At 40.6% G+C, this 20,100-nt stretch overlaps 1 protein-coding gene across 2 annotated transcripts in view; it reads right to left on the reverse strand.

Annotated features, from left to right (window-relative positions):
- The window catches only part of LOC122801161 (anosmin-1-like), a 1,574,635-nt gene that overhangs the window by 738,168 nt on the left and 816,367 nt on the right, over positions 1-20,100 (reverse strand). For both annotated transcript variants that reach the window (XM_044070721.1, XM_044070720.1), the window contains exon 3: positions 8,736-8,798. In XM_044070721.1, coding sequence (XP_043926656.1) covers positions 8,736-8,798 — 63 coding nt within the window. The remainder of the gene's footprint in view (positions 1-8,735; positions 8,799-20,100) is intronic.

A 20,100-nucleotide genomic window follows, 5' to 3' on the forward strand; every position in this document is an offset into this window, starting at 1 on the left:
GGAAATGAGGGCACTTATTTGCTTGACTTTACATCGCTACTGAACATGATAATGCAAACTATGTTTTATAAGCATTTAGTGTTTAGTTACCCTCTTTTTTACAATCATTATAAGAAAAATCCTAATGCTGCATGTTTATTGTTTATGACGTCTCTCAACACAATATTGTACATATATTTACCCAGTATAGAAATCATTTTAAATGCAATGTGGAACAAATCACATCGATTATATTACGAAAAAAATGTTTACTCTTTCTGGTGAAGGGAGAATTTGTTACATGCTCAATGGCTTACCAATAAAATTTAAGTGCCTTACACACACACACACACACACACACACACACGCACGCACGCACGCACACACACACACACACACACACACACACACACACACACACACACTATACAAGTTCTATTATTCTATTAATTTTTAGCCTGTTACGTAGCTAAATAAACCATTACATCTAGTGTACTCTTCCAGAATGTAGTGAAATGAGTAATATAAAACCAGTGGGTTTTGAATGTTTAAATGATGCCATGATTTTCAGCATAAACAAAATCTCAAGGAATTATCATCAGCTCAACCTGGTTATAGACCCCCCCCCCCCCCAGTCAGAATTCCTAACTATGTAATTTTCTGACTGCTGGGGGGATTTCTGCATATGAGGAAGACATAACCATTTCAAGAGTTAGTATTTCATACTGTATTCTCGACCTGGTTGTCAAATTCCACTGCATCTGGGATCAGCCTACTTTTTCTTTTTTTTTTCGCATCAAAACGTTTTAACAAGTGATTGTCTATATGAGGTATCACAGTGAATAAAGAAATAACACAAGTGAAGCTCAGATTTGGCTAATCTTACAGCTAGTATTCAGACAAATGCTGATCTGAGGCAGGGGATTTTACACATCTTACTGAATACCTTAGGTAAGTTATACAGCATGCAGGTACAGCAGACCGACTCTGGCTGAATAGAGGGAGAAGTTCTCTTTCTTTTAACTGTTACTGTTTGGAGTGAATGCAGGTTTATTATACTTCCAATTTATGCAAACCAAATATGTCAATGTAACTAAATTAAGATAATTTATTCCAGCAGTCATACAGCCCTGACTGTGACCCAGACATCCCCTGTTTGATTAGCAGCTTGGCAGCTGAAGGAGCCAGGCAGAGTGGGGTTGGAAGGAGTGATAGTTACTAGCTAGCCCATTATGGGAGGCAGTGAGTCTTCTGCATGCAATCAAAAACTCCCATGGTGATTGGGGAAGAGGTGTAGTCACATGGCAAATAGCCACTGAAAGCAGCACAAAGCAGGGTTGGCACTAATTGGTACCAAGTATGGTGAAGTGTGTGATGTCAAACAACTCTGCCCAATTAGGGCACAGCAAAAAATTCATGGCATACAAGGACAGTGTGCATGTTTCTGTGGGGCTGCTCTGCTCCATGTTTTCTCTTCCCCTTCCCCTTTTCCACCAATTAATGGCTGCTGAAGTCCCAGCCAAGAGGAGCTAGTGAGTATGAAGTGACTGAAACAACACTTAGCAAACTGTCAGCTGCAACGTACATTAAGAGGAAAAAGAAAGATCATTTATGAAGTAAAATAAATGTTAACATAAGACACACTTTGTCTTCCCTTGTTAAATTTATGCTGTGCCCCATAAGCCGTGTTTTTTTATTCTCATGTTGTCAAATCTGAGAGCTACTAATTCCATAGCTCACGCTTTGCAGAAACATAAGTAAATAAGCTGCTCCAAACATATTTACAGTAAAATAAGACTAAAGCTATTAAAAGTATGTGAACAATAACAGCTGTTTATGTAAAAGAGCCAGAATGTGTGGAAATAAGAATTGACTATGGTAAATAACAGGATGAAACTTTTTTTCAGGTGGGTATTTTCACAGTGCAATGAGTTACTGCAGTTGTTGGCTGGAAATGAACTGTTGCACAAACAATAATCTTATGAGTCTCCTAATACAATTACTGTCTTTTTAGGGGCATGCATAACTCAACACATTATGATACTTTTCAAACAAAATAAAAGCAAGTAAGAATGTATTATCACTCATAATAACAATAATATTATACCATGATCCCCCCAAAACGTGCACGCTGATTGGCCAGCGTGCCCGTTGTAAATCGAGTTATACTAATGGAAAAAGGTCCGGTCGCCCGGACTTTTTTCCATTAGTATAACTCGATTTTTTAAAACACTGTCTCGCTATGTTAAATGGGTTTAACATAGCGAGACAGCTTTAAAATAAGCAACGGAGATCTCCGTTGCTTATTTTAAAGCTGTCTCGCTATGTTTAAACCATTTTACATAGCGAGAATGTTTAACAACGGAGAAAGCAAGATCTCCGTTGCTTTTTTTAGTGTTTCGCTATGTTAAATGAGTTTAACATAGCGAGACAGTTTTAAAATAAGCAACGGAGATGTCCGTTGCTTATTTTAAACTGTCTCGCTATGTTAAACTCATTTAACATAGCTACTAAAAAGCAACGGAGATCTTGCTTTCTCCTGCTTTTGCTCAACTCTGATGTACTGCGCGGCGCAGTACATCAGAACTGCCGCTGATGCCAGACATCTGCGGAAGGGCAGTAAACAGGCATTATACTATGCCATTATTTAAGAAAAGTAATAGTTTCTTTTCTTAAATAATGTCATGGCATAATAGCAATAACCCACTTCTGGGTGTGGGTAATGCTAAATTTACCCACGGTTGGCATTGTTTGGTCCCTCGGGCTTCGCCCTCAGGACCAAACCACTCCAACCGTGGGTAAATTTAGCATTACCCACACCCAGGCATGGGTTATTGCTATAATAATGCATGCCACGGTCTCCATTTAATTTATTGCTTTATATATAAAATAATTAATATAATTTCTTTCTTTCTTTTTTATTTATTTTGCACTTTCTTGACCAGATTAGTGCCACTGGTCCAATGGACATTTTCAGGGGAAACCCAAGCTGGCATTTATACTGACTAGGGGAAATTTGGCCAGGCACCAGGGAAGATCTGTTCCTTTCAATAAATTCCACAGTATCTTTTACAACCACCTGAGCTACTACCAACTCATGCAGATGGAGTCTTGGTTTAACTTTTCATCTGGAGGATGGAAAAGGATTTCCTTCTTTAATATAATTGTACCAGCTCTGGTCCTTTGACAATGCACCAGAAGGCATCACATTTTCTTATTTATAACATTGTAAGCACAACTGCACTACACAGACTTAACCAAACAAAACAGGAAAACCATGAAGATGTTCCCCACACACAAAAGTAATTGTTGTATACCATAAAAACAAAAAGACTTAGTGCTTTCATCCATGTATATTAAAAAGACCTTGATCAAAGTACTCAATTACACTCTCACCCAAATTAAATAAGTGCTATTAACCAAGCACTGGAGGCCTGTTAACTTCCCACGAATAATTAATTATACACTACCACGTAGAAATCATGAAAATACAAAAGTCAGCACACAGCCATAGTCACTGTAAAAATAAATCACTGCAAAATAGTTACATGCTAACTTTCAACTATACTGGCACTAGAAATACTAATATTGCTACTTCCCACCTGGCCAAAACATTCCTCCACTAGAAAACCTTCTCAGCTGGTCTACCCACCATCTCCCCCAAGAAACTATACTTTTAGGTGATTTCAATATTGACTAGCAATCCTGTTCTGGCAACAATCCAACCCATCATCTAAACCTTCATGGCTTCACCCAACTAGTCCAGTCACCAACCAAGATAAATAAAAACTCCAACAAGCACACTACCCTGGATTGGATACTAGTCAGTAAGAGCCCCCAGGCATATATAGCAGGCTGCTTATCAGATAGCCTCAATGATCACTCCCCAACATTCCTACTCAAAAAACACCTATACCAAGATAAACCTGTCATCTACCATCAAATACGTAAAAAACTAAACTTTAACCACTCACATTCATCTCATCCCTCAAAGAATGTAACTGCCATCCTCTAAAGTACCTCAGTCTTGATGGCACAGTTGAATTTTTAATATTACCTTCCTGAGCATCCTTAATTACCACGCCCCCATAAGACTTTCCAGAACCAAAGCACAACCCTCCCCATGGCTACAGAAAACCACTAAGTCAGAAATGAAAAACAGGGATAAAGCCTGAGAGCACTGACACAAAACCAAAACCCCCTCAACTAGACAGAAATTCCTGGAACTACGCAATAGAGTCAAAACGCTAATAAAACAGGACAAATTCCAATACTGCCAGTCTGCCCTAGACTCCTCCCAACACAACCCCAAACAATTCTGGTCCTCCATAAACTCCATCCTCCACCCAGGTAAAGTCAATACCCCTCCTCCTAATATCCCTCACTCCTCCGAAAATATTGCTACCTCATTGAACACAGGCTTCACACAAACCATACTATCACTAGCTAGACAACACAACCCCCCTCCACTCCAACCCACACCTTCAACTAGTAATCTCCCCGCTGTCTTCTCTTTTTCTCCTGTTCCTACCTCCAACATAAAAAAATTCTTAACTAAACTTAAGCCCACCAAATTAGCAGCAGACAACCTCCCAAGTGAATACCTACAGATCACAGCTGATGCTCTAGCCTACCCAGTATCCATCTTGATTAACTGGCCTCTGTCAGAAAGTTACATTCCCACACTATGGAAAGTGTCCCATATAATTCCCCTCCACAAAGGCAGCCCCTCCTCAGAACTAACCACTTACTGCCCCATAGCTATTTTCTCTATATTCTCCAAAATACTAGAGAGATGCATTCACTCTCAGGTCTCAGACTACCTCCTTACTAACAACCTCCTTTCCAATACTCAGCATGGTTTCCGACCAAACCATAGCACCACCATTGCCTTACTCTCCTTTACTAACACTATAATTCAGCATAAAAACAATGGCTATCTCTCCTCTGCTACTTTCCTAGACATATCTAAAGCATTTGACATGGTCCCACATAAACAACTCATCTCTGTCCTCAGTAACCTATCCTTCTCTCAATCAGTCACCAACTGGTTTCAGAGTTACCTGTCTGACCGCCAACAATCCGTTGTATGGCAGAATGACATATCTCCCCAACTACCTTTCTCTACAGGGGTTCACCAGGGATCCATCCTTGGACCCCTACTCTTCTCTATTTTCACCAATAATCTAGCCTCTGCCACCAAACATGGCACACTTATACAATACGCAGATGACTCAACCATCATCTGCTCAGCCCAGTCCCTACCCAAACTGCAGAAAGTCACACATGAAGCCTTTTCCTCTGTTGAAACTTGGTTATCTGATGCCCAGTTAATACTCAACCCAAACAAAACTAAACAACTCATCTTCCAACCCACCAAACATATTCAAAAAAACTCTCACTTTAACATCACAGCAAAAGACAACACCACTATACACCCAACAGAACACACCAAATTGCTAGGAGTGGAAATAGACAATAAACTAAAATTTGACATTCACACATCCACGAGCATAAAAAAGTCCACAAAAAACTAGGAGTGTTATACAGAAATAAGCAACTTCTCACCAAAGCAGCAAAGATTTCAGTATCAAATTCCTACCTTATCTCCACCCTACTTTTATGCCTCTCCAATATATACCAACCTAAGGCAATGCAATCTAAACAAGCTTGAGACCTGCTACAACAAAATCACCAAATTCGCCACAGGGGCATCCTACCGTAGTCACCACTGTCTCTCACTTGCTGAACTAGGTTGGCTTGAACTCCCTCACCTCTTTCAGTGGTATCAACTCACACTCGCCCACAAACTAGTAAACCATCCACTAAAAGTCCCATCCCTCCAGAATCTACTCCAACCCTATCGCACCACCAGACCACTAAGATCCAGCAACAAAAATCACTTACAGGTCACTAAAGCCAATAACTCTGCTGGTGAAGCACTATTCTCTTGTACCATAGCCAAATTATGGAACTCCCTCCCACCCACAATTACCCCGTACCATCATGCACCCACTTCAAAACTTTACTAAAGGTGCACCTAAAAACATGCTGGCTATGCCCTTGCAACTCCCCCTCTAATATCACCCACCCCATCCACCCACTACCTTTCTTTCCACCCCACTAACTACCTTGATTATAGCAAGCTCTGATGCTCATAAGCCTAGTACTTATTATACAGCAGGAACTTCTTATTGTAACAATTGTTAATGTCTGTTATGTACTTTGCAGATGATAAAGATTCTAGTTGTCTGCTGATGTACTATGTTCTTCATCTGATGTTTGTAATTGTTAATTCCTATGTTGATCAAATTGTTAATTACTATGTAAATCCAATGTAACTACTGTCTGTATATTTTAACTGTGGAGCTTTTCTCCCTGGGCCTCTGCTGAAAATGGACCTACATCCAGTCGGACACTCCCGGTCAACAAATGTAAATAAATAAATAAATAAATTGTTTGTGTCTTTCGGCTTTTCCCAGTTAGGGGTTGCCACAGTGGAACTCCAGTCTGCTAATGATTGGTAGTTGATTTTTACGTGCCGAGTTACCAGCCCTGACACACAACCTTCAACGAAGGTACGCCCATTCACGCATGTCTCCACACAAAAGACGCTCTAGCTGAGAATCGAACCAGACAGCGTCTTACTGTGAGGCGACAACACCACCGCAGCACCACCACCGTGGTTAAATAAATAAATAATTAATAAAATAAATAAATATTGTCATTAAGGCCAGGCAGATCTTGCGCATCTAGCCTCAGTTGCCATAACAATTCTTTATACTCCAAGATAGTTTCCCAAGGTTCACCCCTAGGATTTGCCACAGCCTTCTCCAATACTGTGAATAGGAACCTGTTATAGGGAATACAGTCATTTTTATGTTTATAAAAAGCAATTATTCAAGTTCATTTTATAGGCCTCCGTGACAATATTAGTATTTCTAGTGGCCTTAAGGTTTGGTCAGTGAACTTGTAATAGTGGTTTTAAAGATTTTCCTATTTGTATTATTACAGTAGTTTACACAACTATTTAGATTATTTATTTATATTATACATGTTAGTATTATAATATATATCACATGAACTGTATTTCATATGAATTTTCACACTTAACTATTGACATGGGGTCACATTTATAACGCCTTCATAGTTTGTTGGTCATGTTCCTTTAAGAAAGATTTTTGGAATATGACAATTTCATTGTATCAAGCTTTAATGAAGTGGGTTGGCCCATTTGTATTTTGTAGATTTAAGAAATGGATGAAAGCACTTAACTGATCTGTTTTTTAACAAATATGATTTAATTAAATTCTGGTGAGTCACATCTATTGTGGCGGTGTAGTGGCTCTTAGTCTGAACATTGAAAATGTACAACTGGTGCAAGAACATGTTGTGAGCTTATATGAATGAATGTTTGAGGTGCAGTGAGCACTACTTTACACAGTGCTGGGTCAGGTGTTTAATACCCACCCCATGCAGATAATGATGCAAGACTGCCTGGTTCTACCCTGCCATATCTGCTTGCAAAGCTTTCATGAAGGGAGCAGAACCACAAACCTCCTGATGACAAAGTCAGGGAGACTGCTCAGTGTAAGTATACAGGAGACTGGAGAAAGACAGACAAACAGAAAATAAGGCCCTTGTGTTGGAAAGTCAGGGCCTTCAGAATAGGAGTGCTGATGGTGGTAAGAGTGGGGTGAACTTGGGGGCTATTAAAAGATATGTAACTGACTGGTGTCTACTGCTACAAATAGGGACTTGCAAAATAAGAACATTTCTGTGGTTCATACATTTGAAATACCCAGGCAAATTCTCCATACATTTACCAAGAGCATGTATTAGGGGATGTTTTACAGAAGGATCAAGCATGTTATATCCACAAATTATAAATAAAATCTCAGGACAGGATCAAATAACAGGAATCCACTTTATTATAAGGGTCACATGAGCCTCCACCATAATCTTGACTCTTCTGATGAAGTTGGGGCAGGAGCCCTGACGAAAAGTGCATGTAAAGTTCCGCACTTCATGTTGTCAAGTTTACAAATAAATATTGCTTGCTGAAGAAAAGCTTGGAATTATTAGTGGCTATTCCTGTTTTGGACTACTTGTGACTGTCTGCTATCGGTGTAACCTTGCTATTGGAGTTCGAGTTCGATAGTGGTGGAGTTTTTTTCTGTGTTTTTAGAGAAGTTTGTTTGTTACACTTTTTCGAGTTGGATAATCTTGACTCTTATTCTTCAAAAATTACTCAAGGATTCCTTGTTACCAAATAGAACAATAAACAGGCCAGTGGCTGAAAGCTAAATAATTAGGCTTATACATACTTCATCATCTGTATTTTGCGTTTCTACTTGCTGATTCGCTGCTTACCAAAGGCCGATTCACAGAAGTGGTTTCCCGCAGTCAGTCATATTTGATGATTCTCTCTAAGTGGAAAAAAGTTCCAGAGCTACAGGGCCACCACAAAAAGGTATTTGGCCATTGCATCAGTATCAGGAAAGCCAGTTTCATGAGGTTAAGGTGTCCGAAGACATTCCATTACAGTTTTAGACATTTTTAAAACATGACATCTCCAGATCATCTGGAGGAAGCATTTGGTCTACTGTGAAACACCTGGCTGCAGTATTTTACAGCATTACACCTACATCCTTATGTCACACAATCTTATCTTATGTAGACATGCAAAACAAACAGCTAAACTGCATACATATTTACATACATTATTTCTACTACTTCGTAAATATTTCACATACCTCACATTTCTTCTGACACTGATTTCTTCCCAGGTCCAATTGTTCAGTGCACGGCAGCAAACACTGCAAAGGAAAACAAAGGGGTCAACAAAAAGCTCTAGTGAAGAAGTGCTAAAATGCAATTCATCAGCTCAACAGGAAACATTACAAGACCAAAGATGGGGAGGTGGGGGTTATGATTTAGTCATACTACATTATTTAGGGATAAATACCAGAGGCAGATTTGGGAAAGGGGACAAGATGAGTTGGCAGCTGTGAGGAGGATATGTCAAGTACAAACATTATTTCTGTTCTATTTCCTCTTAGTATTTCTGCACGCAGCAACATACTCTGTCACTTTTGTGTTCGTTGTACTAATTCTTGGATCTCAGCATGTTGTAACATACTGTTTTTGCCTTTTGGATTGGGATGCAACTAAAAGGGTTTTCAGACAAGCACACATGCACAGTTAAGGAATAAATAAAATACGGCTTCACAGAGAATGTGGTCTTTGGAATGAATTGCCTTGAGTTCCCATACATTTCAAGGGTCCAGATTTGTTTTAGGCAGAGCAAGAAAAAGATGATACACGGCCAGAGGAGAAGCAGTGGCTTCTCGGCATGTCATCAGTGGTCACTTTATCAGGTGCTAAGTGTCTGACCACACTAGCTGAATTAATTTATTGAAAGGCGTATACTTGATAATTAGGCACTGGTGTGTTTCTCCTTTCATCACCATTGTGCAACCATGTAGTTAATATATATCACAGGATTTATTAGAGGTTTGTCTTTCCATGTAGTGCTGAGGAGGTTGTCTCCACCAACAAAAATGCTTATTTTGATCTGAAGATGGATTTCATAGATATTGTGTTCTTGATTAATTGCCATAGAACAGTTATTTTTGCCTGACCATACTTTCATTTTTCATATGGGATATGAAATAACTGTGGGGGGGTTGTCCTAGACTTAATAAACTGTGGCTCTTCAGACTGTATCTTCCTACATTCATAGCTCATACCTCTTTTGAATTAAGTGACAAAATCTCAGATGATTGTGCTACAAACATGAACAAATGCCTCTTCTTACGTAACATCTCTTTGCCTTTTTCACTCACTTACTTCTATCAATTTCTGTCCCATTGCTTTCTCTCTAAATATACAATAAGCCTGCTTTTCTGTCACTTCATATGGCAATTCTTGTTTGTATTATACTAATTTACCTTGAATTTCTCTATAAACTGGCTAAAATTTCTCTAACTTTAAACATTAAATCATTGTCATATAACTTGTATCTACTCTTAACCAATATTTTCTTATGTCTAATTTGGTGTAATTATTTAACCTGCAGTTATTTTTGTATTATTTTATAGACTCTAAAATTATTGTTCTTAAAATGTTTTGTAATACTTTGGAGCTTTTCTCCCCAGATGGCTCCTATACAATCAGACTTTCTCAGTACTGTTAGAAGACAAGTGGCTCTAACAATTGGCTTAGTTTTTGGTGTCATTTGAAGGATGTACAATATTTGTCAACCTGGGGGATATGGTTGACAGACTGTGCTGCTTTGCGAGGGATGGTCTTTACCTATCCCCTCTATGGTTCTGAATATTGGCTAATAATTTATCTACCCCATAGTGTCTTTTTAGACATTGCCAACCTGATAAACCATCTGGCAAAGCTAAATCAACTCCCTGACAATCTAAAGGTGATACTGCTCAATGTCAGGAGTCGAAACAAAGAAACTCCACTCCCTGCAAGCTTTCCTCACCCTGGAGAATATAATGCAGAAAAAGGGACAAAGGAGGAGGTGTCTCAGTTTACCTGAAAAACAGTCAGATCACTAGGCTGGTCACACAATATGATGCTCTTGAGTTTGTCCACATACAACTCTCCATAAGCAAAGTCTCACATCATATCCTTGTGAGCTACAGGACCCTCGCTATGACCCAGGAAAACCACGCCACTTACTTAAATGACCTGGAGTCAATGCCCATTTTTTCCAACACCATACTCATGGGCAAACTTCACCTGTCCTTCTATAAACTGGGAAACACAGATGACCCCAAACATCCAGGCCGAAGATTCCTGGACTTTGACAACATGAATGTCCTGGATGAGCTACTGTGTACACCCACTAAGGATGTAGAGCTTGTGTGTACACCCACTAAGGATGTAGAGCTAGTGTGTACACCCACTAAGGACATAGACATTCTTGACCTGATCTTCACAAACATGGGAGGAATGTTACACTCTCACAATATAACATTTCTCACTGGTCATTTCAGATCACAAAGTCCTTTGAAATAAAATTAAAGCTTGGACATCACATAACCTATAACTTTTAGGAATTACTGCAAGGTAAACTTTCTGATTTTAAGGGAAATCTGACAAAATTTCAAGCTCACCCCAAACACAGGGAACACAGCTGCCTATGTGGAATAATTCACAAATTCCTTGTGCAACCATGTATACACCTGCAAAGAGGCTGTGGTACCCACCCGAAGTAAGCATAAGAGAAACCACCCTGGAAATCCCAGCATAAATAGCAGCATGACAAAAGTTATGTCCAAAAATAGGAAGTGCAATGCCCAGCAAGAGAAGAGCTCCTTCATCAAACAATAAGCAACTCAGAAGATTAGTTAAGTCTATCAAAGCCAACTTTGACATAAATGTAGCCTTCCAGGTGAAAGACAGTAATAAGACAATCACAAGGCATTCTTCAGCTATGCCCATAGCCTCAAAGACAATACACAACAATGTGCTAAACTAATTGCAATTAGTGCCACCTATACTGAGCCATTGGATACAGCAAATATATTGGCCAAAAAATTCAACTCCAGTTTTACTCCATTTTTTCCTCGAGACACCTCTCAAGAAATAGCCTTATTCATGACTTCTCCAACTAGCACTAGGGAGCCAATCCTAAAAGCAATCTCCAAGGCCCAAAACATTGCATCCACAGGACCTGATAAATGATGACATAGGTAAAATTTAATAATTGGACCCAACTCAGTTTGGATTCGTTAGGGGTAGATCATGCCGACTTAACCTAGAAGACTTCTTCGAGAAAGTCATCAAAGCAATGGTTAAGGGCAGAATGGTACATACTGCCTACCTTGACCTGGCAAAGTTGTAGATAAGCTCACAACATTAAGAATTAAGAATAAACTTCTATACCATTCACTAGCTAGCCAGCTGGCTCACAGATTGGACCCAGGAATTCAGGATAGGGGAGTCTACCTCCCATAAATATCAGGTTATTAGTAAAGTTCATCTGGCGGGTGGCCACAGTGGTGCAGTGGTTAGCATTGTTGCCTCACAGCAAGAGGTTCTCCGGTTCAATCCTTGGCTCGAGTGCCTTCTGTGCGGAGTCTGCATGTCCTCCCTGTGGTCACGTGGGTTTCCTCCGGGTGATCTGGTTTCATCCCAAAGACATGCTGCAGGTAGATTGGACACTCTAAATTGGCCCTAGGTGTGAGTGCGTGTGTGTGTGTGTGTGTGTGTGTGCGTGTGTGTGTGTGTGTGTGTGTGTGTGTGTGTGTGTGTGTGTGTGTGTGTGTGTGCCTTCTGTGGAAGGTTGGGCGACGGGCTGGCAACTTGATACTATAAAACTCCACTGTTAATCATGAGCGGACAGGTGATCCGCTGTGGCGACCCCTAACCAGGAAAAGCCAAAAGAAGAAGAAGTAAGGTCCATCTGGCATGCTCCTCTTTGGTTTCTACTTCTTTGAAATCAAAGATAATGGGTGTTTATGTCATAGAACTCCCCCCAATGACATAAATACCCTCCAAGAAGGCCTGGCACAGACTAATAACTGGTGGCAGAGTCACATTCTAAATGTCAATGCCAATAAGTGCATAATAGTCTCTCTCATAAAAATGGCAACCCATGCAAATTACTACATTGATGATACATCCCTAGGGGAAAACTCAGTGGTTAGGGATTTGAGAACACATGTACTTAATTACTTGACCTTTAACCACCATGTGTCTACTATAGTAAGGAAATCATTCTATGTTGGGTGACTTATAAACAAGGGTATGGCATCCGGGTCCAAAAATGTCATTGTTCCATTGTATTCAGCCCTCATTAGATCACTCATTGAGTACTTTGTTCCCTTCAGTATATACCTGACCAGACATATAGGATCACAGGAAGTTACTAGTCTATGGACCTTAAGGCCCTTACAAGCCTAGCCGAGAATTTAGCCCATCTTTCAACAAGTCAGCACCCAATGTCACTGTCCTGCAGGGACACAGGTGGAATCCTAGGGTGTATTTTCTTTTCCCCATCCAGTTATCCAGGTTGTGCTTAAAAAAGGTTAATAAGGTACTCTGCTTGACATGGAGACGGAGTCTTTTCCACAAAAGAAGGAGTATCTTGGACACAAATCTTTCCCACCAACAAGTCCGAATGATGTCACAGACCAGGTTGAGGTTGTGCATGCAGGTGACTCGAGTAGAGCTCGATTTGTGGATATGCAGCAGTCCCATCAAGGTGGGGTCTGATTGCTGATTGCTATCTATGCCAGAAAGAGGTCAACTGTGAGGACTCTATAGGAGACTGAGTAGGGCCTTTAGCCTATCTGTGTAGGGTAGATGTTTGAGTTCCTGGATTCTCCTAGTATGGAACCTCTGTGGTCTCTCCAGCTGATGCATGTGCTTTGTGAGGTACATGCTGAAATGGGCATTGTACTCAATAATGGATCTTATAAGGGAAGAATACAGGGATGTTATAACCACCTTGTCCCTGGATGAGATACCATTACTAATGAGGTGGGCTGTCTAGAAAGCTTTCCGTACAATGGAGGCAATATGGTGGTCAAAAGTCACTTTGCTCTCAACCTGGATACCAAAGTCCCTCATGACTGATTGCGTGTTTACGACCTTATTATTAATGTGATAATTTGTGTGGACATCACCTTCCCCAAAGGGGAAGATGATGCATTTTTGGCATTCAGTTTGAGGCCATGTTTCTGGCACCAGTCATTTGTTTGGGTGAGACCCTCTTGGAGGATGTCCACATCACTAGGGGAATTGATGACAGCACCCAGCTTGCAGTCATCTGCAAACTTCATCAGCCATAGCCCACTGGTTTTGGCCTGCACCTCAGAAATGTATATCCCAAGCAAAAGAGGGCCCAAGACCAATCCCCTGGGTACACCACTTGTTACGGGTTTACTGCTTGAGGTGGCTTCCCCTATTTTGACTAGGTGGGTTCTATCTATGCAACAAATAGAGAAAATGCAAAGATTCTTCACAAAAAGAATGCATGGTGAACTCAACATGCCTTATGCCAGCTGCCTAAAAGCATCATCCTTTTATTCTCTCTTACAGACTGCTAAGTAGCTATCTAGGCCTGACCTATAAAGCATCTTCTGATCCAGCCTTAATGAACCTGTTGCACATTTGCAAAACAAATAGCATCAGAAACACTTGATCTAGGGGCCTCAATCTTGCCTGTAACATAAATAAGTCATGTTGAGACAGGTATGTGTCTCAGAAACTGCCCCTTCTCTGGGGAAGGTGTTCCATTCTTGTGAAGCAATACTTTTCCTACACTTGTTCAAGTGCTACCTGGATCAGTGGATGGGAAATCATACGTTTAGTCTTATCCTGGCACCAATGTCCCTTGTAAATGCTTGACCACCCATGTCCAAGTTTTTTATATAAATATATATATATATATATATATATATATATATATATATATATCTATATACTCTACATAAAGCTACTAGAAATCTGTGGGATCCAAACCAGTCCATTCAATTTGGGTATCATGGTCAGGCTTAAGAAGGCCCTTTAGTGTGTTATTGTAATAATCACTATAATTCTATGATCTTATGTATATAACAATGCAATGCATGTTTTACAAACCTCTTCACCTGTCTCTGACTCTGCATAAATGTATGTGTATCTCTATTACTGTATATAATTCTTGCATATTGTCAACAATTATATAATTATATTATATTTTAACTCTTGCAGTATATCTCTGTAATTGACAAACTTTACTACTTTCTCAAGCTAAGAAAGGAATTCGTCATTTGTGATCAATGCTCTGCATTTACATAAACAAATATATATACTGAGGAATATACATACCTTAACAGTACTGGAAATGATTCCTACAATTTTTGTTTCCATGCTGTATAATTCTGAGCAACATACTAAATGAAGTAAACATACCCAGGGTTTCTTTGAACATGGGCATTTTATTTTATTGGGCCATAGCTATTTAACAAAGACAAAATACGTAACAATGTCTGTGTGTCTCAGAACCTGCAAAGACTACATTGCTCTTCTTTAAGCTGTATCTAGCTTGGTTGCATTTTCTAGTAATGTGCTGTTTAGTCAACTCAGGGGTTTCACGTGTTTCCCAGTTCTGCCATACCTCTTTCACCTGTTAAGTGACACTCCATGGCAGGCAGTCTCCATATTCTTTTATACTTCATTTTCATGAGGAAGGAACTTCCATACTTAGTGTTTGCAAGAAGGATCCACATCCTTACCTAGCCTCTGGAAAAAGAGCTGGCTTCATGTGATTACATCAGTATAGTAGCCAGTGGTACTGATGAAGTCTGGTGCATTTTTTTAATATTCTGAGATGTACTTGACCTTGTATAACAGCGGTGCTCCACATTTTCAAATTTTTGTGATTCTTTTAGTACTCTTCCATTCTGGCACAAAACGTTCCCCTCCTATACCTGTTGAATGCATATTAATATGTTCTTAACCTGTTTTACCAGTACTGCATGTAAAATGCATGAAGTACCTATAATTTGAATGAACAGCTAGAAGACATTATGAATTAAATATGGTTCAGTTTCTGAAAAAGGACAAACTCTTATTTATAAACAACATTCTTCCTGGCTGCAAAACAAATGCAGGTTCCAAGTGCTGATGTCTTACGGATATCTTGTTTTAGGTCACAGTACATAAAAAAATTCAGTTCTTCATCTAAATGAAGGGTTGCAGAAATCTGCTGCACTGCTACAGAAAAACAATACAGTAAGCAAAATCGGCAGTTGAAAATGCCAACTTAGATTATCCAAAAGCAAAACAAAAAATGGATTATTTAAAAAGTTAACAGGAAGAAGTATGTTTAAATATTTCATAATGTTTCTTCTTTCAGTGCAAAGTATGTGTACATGAAGCAGGCCAGCTCACTGGAATAGGGTACTCAGTCTTCTTAAACCACCTATAACCCAAGCAGTAGCAGCATGGCTATGGGAAGGTCAGCATGTGTAAGCATGGGATGAGGACCCTTAGCACCAGCTTTCATCTCTCATGGGGGGAATAAAGAAATAGTGCAGATCAGGAAAGAAATACTCATCGCTCAAAGTTCAGAATAAGGGTAGATGCAATAAGAGGTCCCATGTGTGGGTACAAGATGCAAGGATGTCACCGGAGATCCCATGTGTGAGTGCCTGATGTCAGCATGTCAGAGGTCCCATGTGTGGGTACAAGATGTCAGCATATCATCAGTGGTCCCATGTGTGGGTACAAGATGTCAGCATGTCATCGGAGATCCCATGTGTGTATGCCTGATGTCAGCATGTCATCAGAGGTCCCATGTGCGCGTACGAGATGTCAGCATGTCATCGGTGGACCCATGTGTATGTACGAGATGTCAGCATGTTATCAGAGGTCCCACGTGTGGGTACAATATGTCAGCACATCATCAGTGGTTCCATGTGTGGGTACATGCTGATGTCTTATACCCATGTGTGGGTACAAGACATCAGCATGTCATCAGAGGTGCCATGTGTAGGTGCCTGATGTCAGCATGTCATCAGAGTTCCCATGTGTGTACGAGATGTCAGCATGTCATCAGTGGTCCAATGTATGGTTACAAGATGTCAGCATGTCATCATAGATCCCATTTCTGGGTGCTTGATGTCAGCATGTCATCAGTGGTCCCATGTGTGGGTACAAGATGTCAGCATGTCATCAGTTGTCCCATGTGTGGGCGCCTGATGCCAGCATGTCATCAGAGGCCCCATGTATGGGTGCTTGATGCCAGCATGTCACTAGAGGTCCCTTGTGTGGGTGTCTGACATCAGCATGTCATCAGAAGTCTCATGTGTGGGTATGAGATGTCAGCATGTCATCAGTAGTTCCATGTGTGGTATGAGATATCAACATGTCATCAGTGGTCCCATGTGTAGTTAAGGGATGTCAGCATGTCATCAGAGGTCCCATGTCTGGGAGCCTGATGTCAGCACATCATCAGGGGTCCCATGTGTGGGTACAAGATGTCAGCATGGCATCAGTGGTTCCATGTGTGGTATGAGATGTCAGCATGTTATCAGAGGTTCCATGTGTGGGTGCCTGATGCCCGCATGTCATTAGAGGCCCCTTGTGTGGATACGAGATGTCAGCATGCCATAAGTGGTTCCATGTGTGGTATGAGATGTAAGCATGTCACCAGAGGTCCCATGTGTGGGTGCCTGATGTCAGCATGTCATCAGAGGTCCCTTGTGTGGGTGCCTGATGCCAGCATGTCATCAGAAGTTCATGCATGAGTGCCTGATGTCAGCATGTCATCAGAGGTCCCATGTGTGGGTACAAGATCTCAACATATCATCAGAGGTTCCATATGTGGTATGAGATGTCAGCATGTCATCAGAGGTCCCATGTGAGGTACCTGATGTCAGAATGTCATCAGATGTCCCATGTCAGGGGGCTTGATATCAGCACATCATCAGTGGTCCCATGCATAGGTACAACATGTCAGCATGTCATCAGTGGTCCCATGTGTGGGTACGAGATGTCAGCATGACATAAGAGGTCCCATGTGTGGGTGCCTGATGTCAGCATGTCATCAGAAGTCCCATGTGTGAGTACCTGATGTCAGCATGTCATCAGAGATCAAATGAATGAGTGCCTGATGTCAGCATGTCATCAAAGGTCCCATGTGTGGGTACAAGATGCCAGCATGTCATCAGAGGTCCCATGTGTGAGTGCCTGATGTCAGCATGTCATCAGAGGTCCCATGTATGAGTGACTGATGTCAGCATGTCATCAAATATCCCATTTGTGAGTGCCTGATGTCAGCATGTCATCAGAGGTCTCATGTGTGGGTACAAGATGTCAGCATGTCATCAGTGATCCCATGTGTGGGTATTAGGTGTCAACATGTCATCAGAGGTCCTATGTGTGGTTGCCTGATATCAGCATGTCATCAGAGGTCCTATGTGTGGGTATCTGATGTCAGCATGTCATTAGAGGTCCCATGTCTGGGTGCCTGATGTCAGCACGTAATCAGTGGTCCCATGTGTGGGTGTCTGATGTCAGCATGTCATCAGAGGTCCCATGTGTGGGTGCCTGATGTCAGCATGTCATCAGAAGTCCCATGTATGCATGCCTGATGTTAGGATGTCATCAGAGGTCCCATGTGTGAGTGCCTGATGTCAGCATGTCATCAGAGGTCCCATGTGTGAGTACGAGATGTCAGCATGTCATCAGTGGTCCCATGTGTGTGTACAAGATGGCAGCATGTCATCAGAGGTCCCATGTGTGGGTACCTGATGTCAGCATGTCATTAGAGGTCCCATGTTTGGGTGCCTGATGTCAGCACGTCATCAGTGGTCCCATGTGTGGGTGCCAGATGTCAGCATGTCATCAGAGGTCCCTTGTGTGGGAGTCTGATGTCAGCATTTCATCAGAGCTCCCATGAATGAGTGTCTGATGTCAGCATGTCATCAGAGGTCCCTTTGTGGGAGTCTGATGTCAGCATTTCATCAGAGCTCCCATGAATGAGTGTCTGATGTCAGCATGTCATCAGAGGTCTCATGTGTAACAGCAACTGTTAGGCATGTCACCATCATTTCATGCTCATACACCAAGGAGAAAGTATGTTATGTGAACAATCAGAATCAATGATATGACACTTTTATTATTTGCATCCCTAAATTAATACATTGCTGGTGACCCTCAGCCTGCTATATAACTAAGTAATAATGGCACTCATGAGGTAGGGACGCACACAGTGAGGGGTAACACTGGTGCAACTGCAAGTCAGCATAGGAATTAAAAGGGCAAATGAAGGCTTGCTGTCAAGCTTGGCAGTTAGTGGTCTGACAAAAAATGTATGAGTGTATAAAACACATAGATGTAGAATGCTGCATAATACAAGGATTAACTTGAATTATTTAATCTCAATAAGTATATAATGTACGTGAACATACTGTATATTTGTATATAAACATGTACTTTAGGTATGCAGGGATATAATAGTTCATTTATTTTGTGTGTGCATGCACTGTACTAATATAAAGCTAATATATAAATGCTCATATTTTTTACTTATCTACTCAGGCATAGTTGCTTTTGCAGTCGACCACAAGAGCAATATGTACACTCTTTCGAAGCCCATATTTTAGGGCACACGCTGGCTTCACTTCATGTTATGTTTCAAAGCAAAGAAATAATTTCCCATCTAAGGACTCCTGACTTATCATTAGTCTGCTTTGTCTATTGAATTGATTGCATAGGTTGTGATGGCTTCCTAGCTGATAGTTGCTTTGATGTATTTGCAAACTATTAATCTGAATGTGAGCCAGATATAAACCTATGACTGATGATCTGCACTAAGCAGTTAAAAGTTGGTAAACTAAAGAAGCTGTTCAGGTTTTGATTGTGCCACTAGCTTTTTTTTTCAACATATCTGTGTACAACAGCCCACTGTGTCATAACAAAACTTGTCACTGTTTATATGTTTTTTACAAATATGTCTGTTGCAGATCAAGACCCTCGGTTACACTGCATCACTTGTCAGTGAGCTGGACCAGTAATGTCCCACTGGGAACAATGCTTTACACTAGTTAACATATGAATAAATTAATAAAGCATATGAAAAAACATTTCACATCCTCCTAACCACCATTATACAAAATGACTTTTCATTGGTCACTGAATTTGCCACATTGATTTTACTTTCAACAACATGGCATTTAATAAACACATACATACTCACCACACTTTGTCAACAGATTGAAGTTTTGTGTTTTTAAATACAGTCTTTTTTAAGACACCTTTATTGAATTATCACTTTTGACTTAGGCAGATTTACATTTATATAAAAGTAATCAAACTGTTGATCGAGACCTGCGTTCACCGAATGGAGAACAATGTTTTTTCAATTATGTGCAGGTGAAATGCTTTGGATTGCATTAAGTGACTGTGTATGTTAATGTAGAAAAATGTGGTTATGCAGAAAGTTTTGGCATTAGAGGAAGGAATGTGTGTGAGATGTTTGTGGATTAAGGTTAGAATAAGGGCATATGGGAAGAGTTATAGTGTTGTGCGTGTTGTGTCTGGGTAGTGCCTAAGTGTCTTGTGTAGTGCCCACAAGCACCACCTTACTCGTGTGCTAACCCT

Source organism: Protopterus annectens, chromosome 4.part1 (genome assembly GCF_019279795.1).
Source record: "Protopterus annectens isolate FY-2018-M chromosome 4.part1, PAN1.0, whole genome shotgun sequence".
Taxonomy (NCBI): domain Eukaryota; kingdom Metazoa; phylum Chordata; order Ceratodontiformes; family Protopteridae; genus Protopterus; species Protopterus annectens.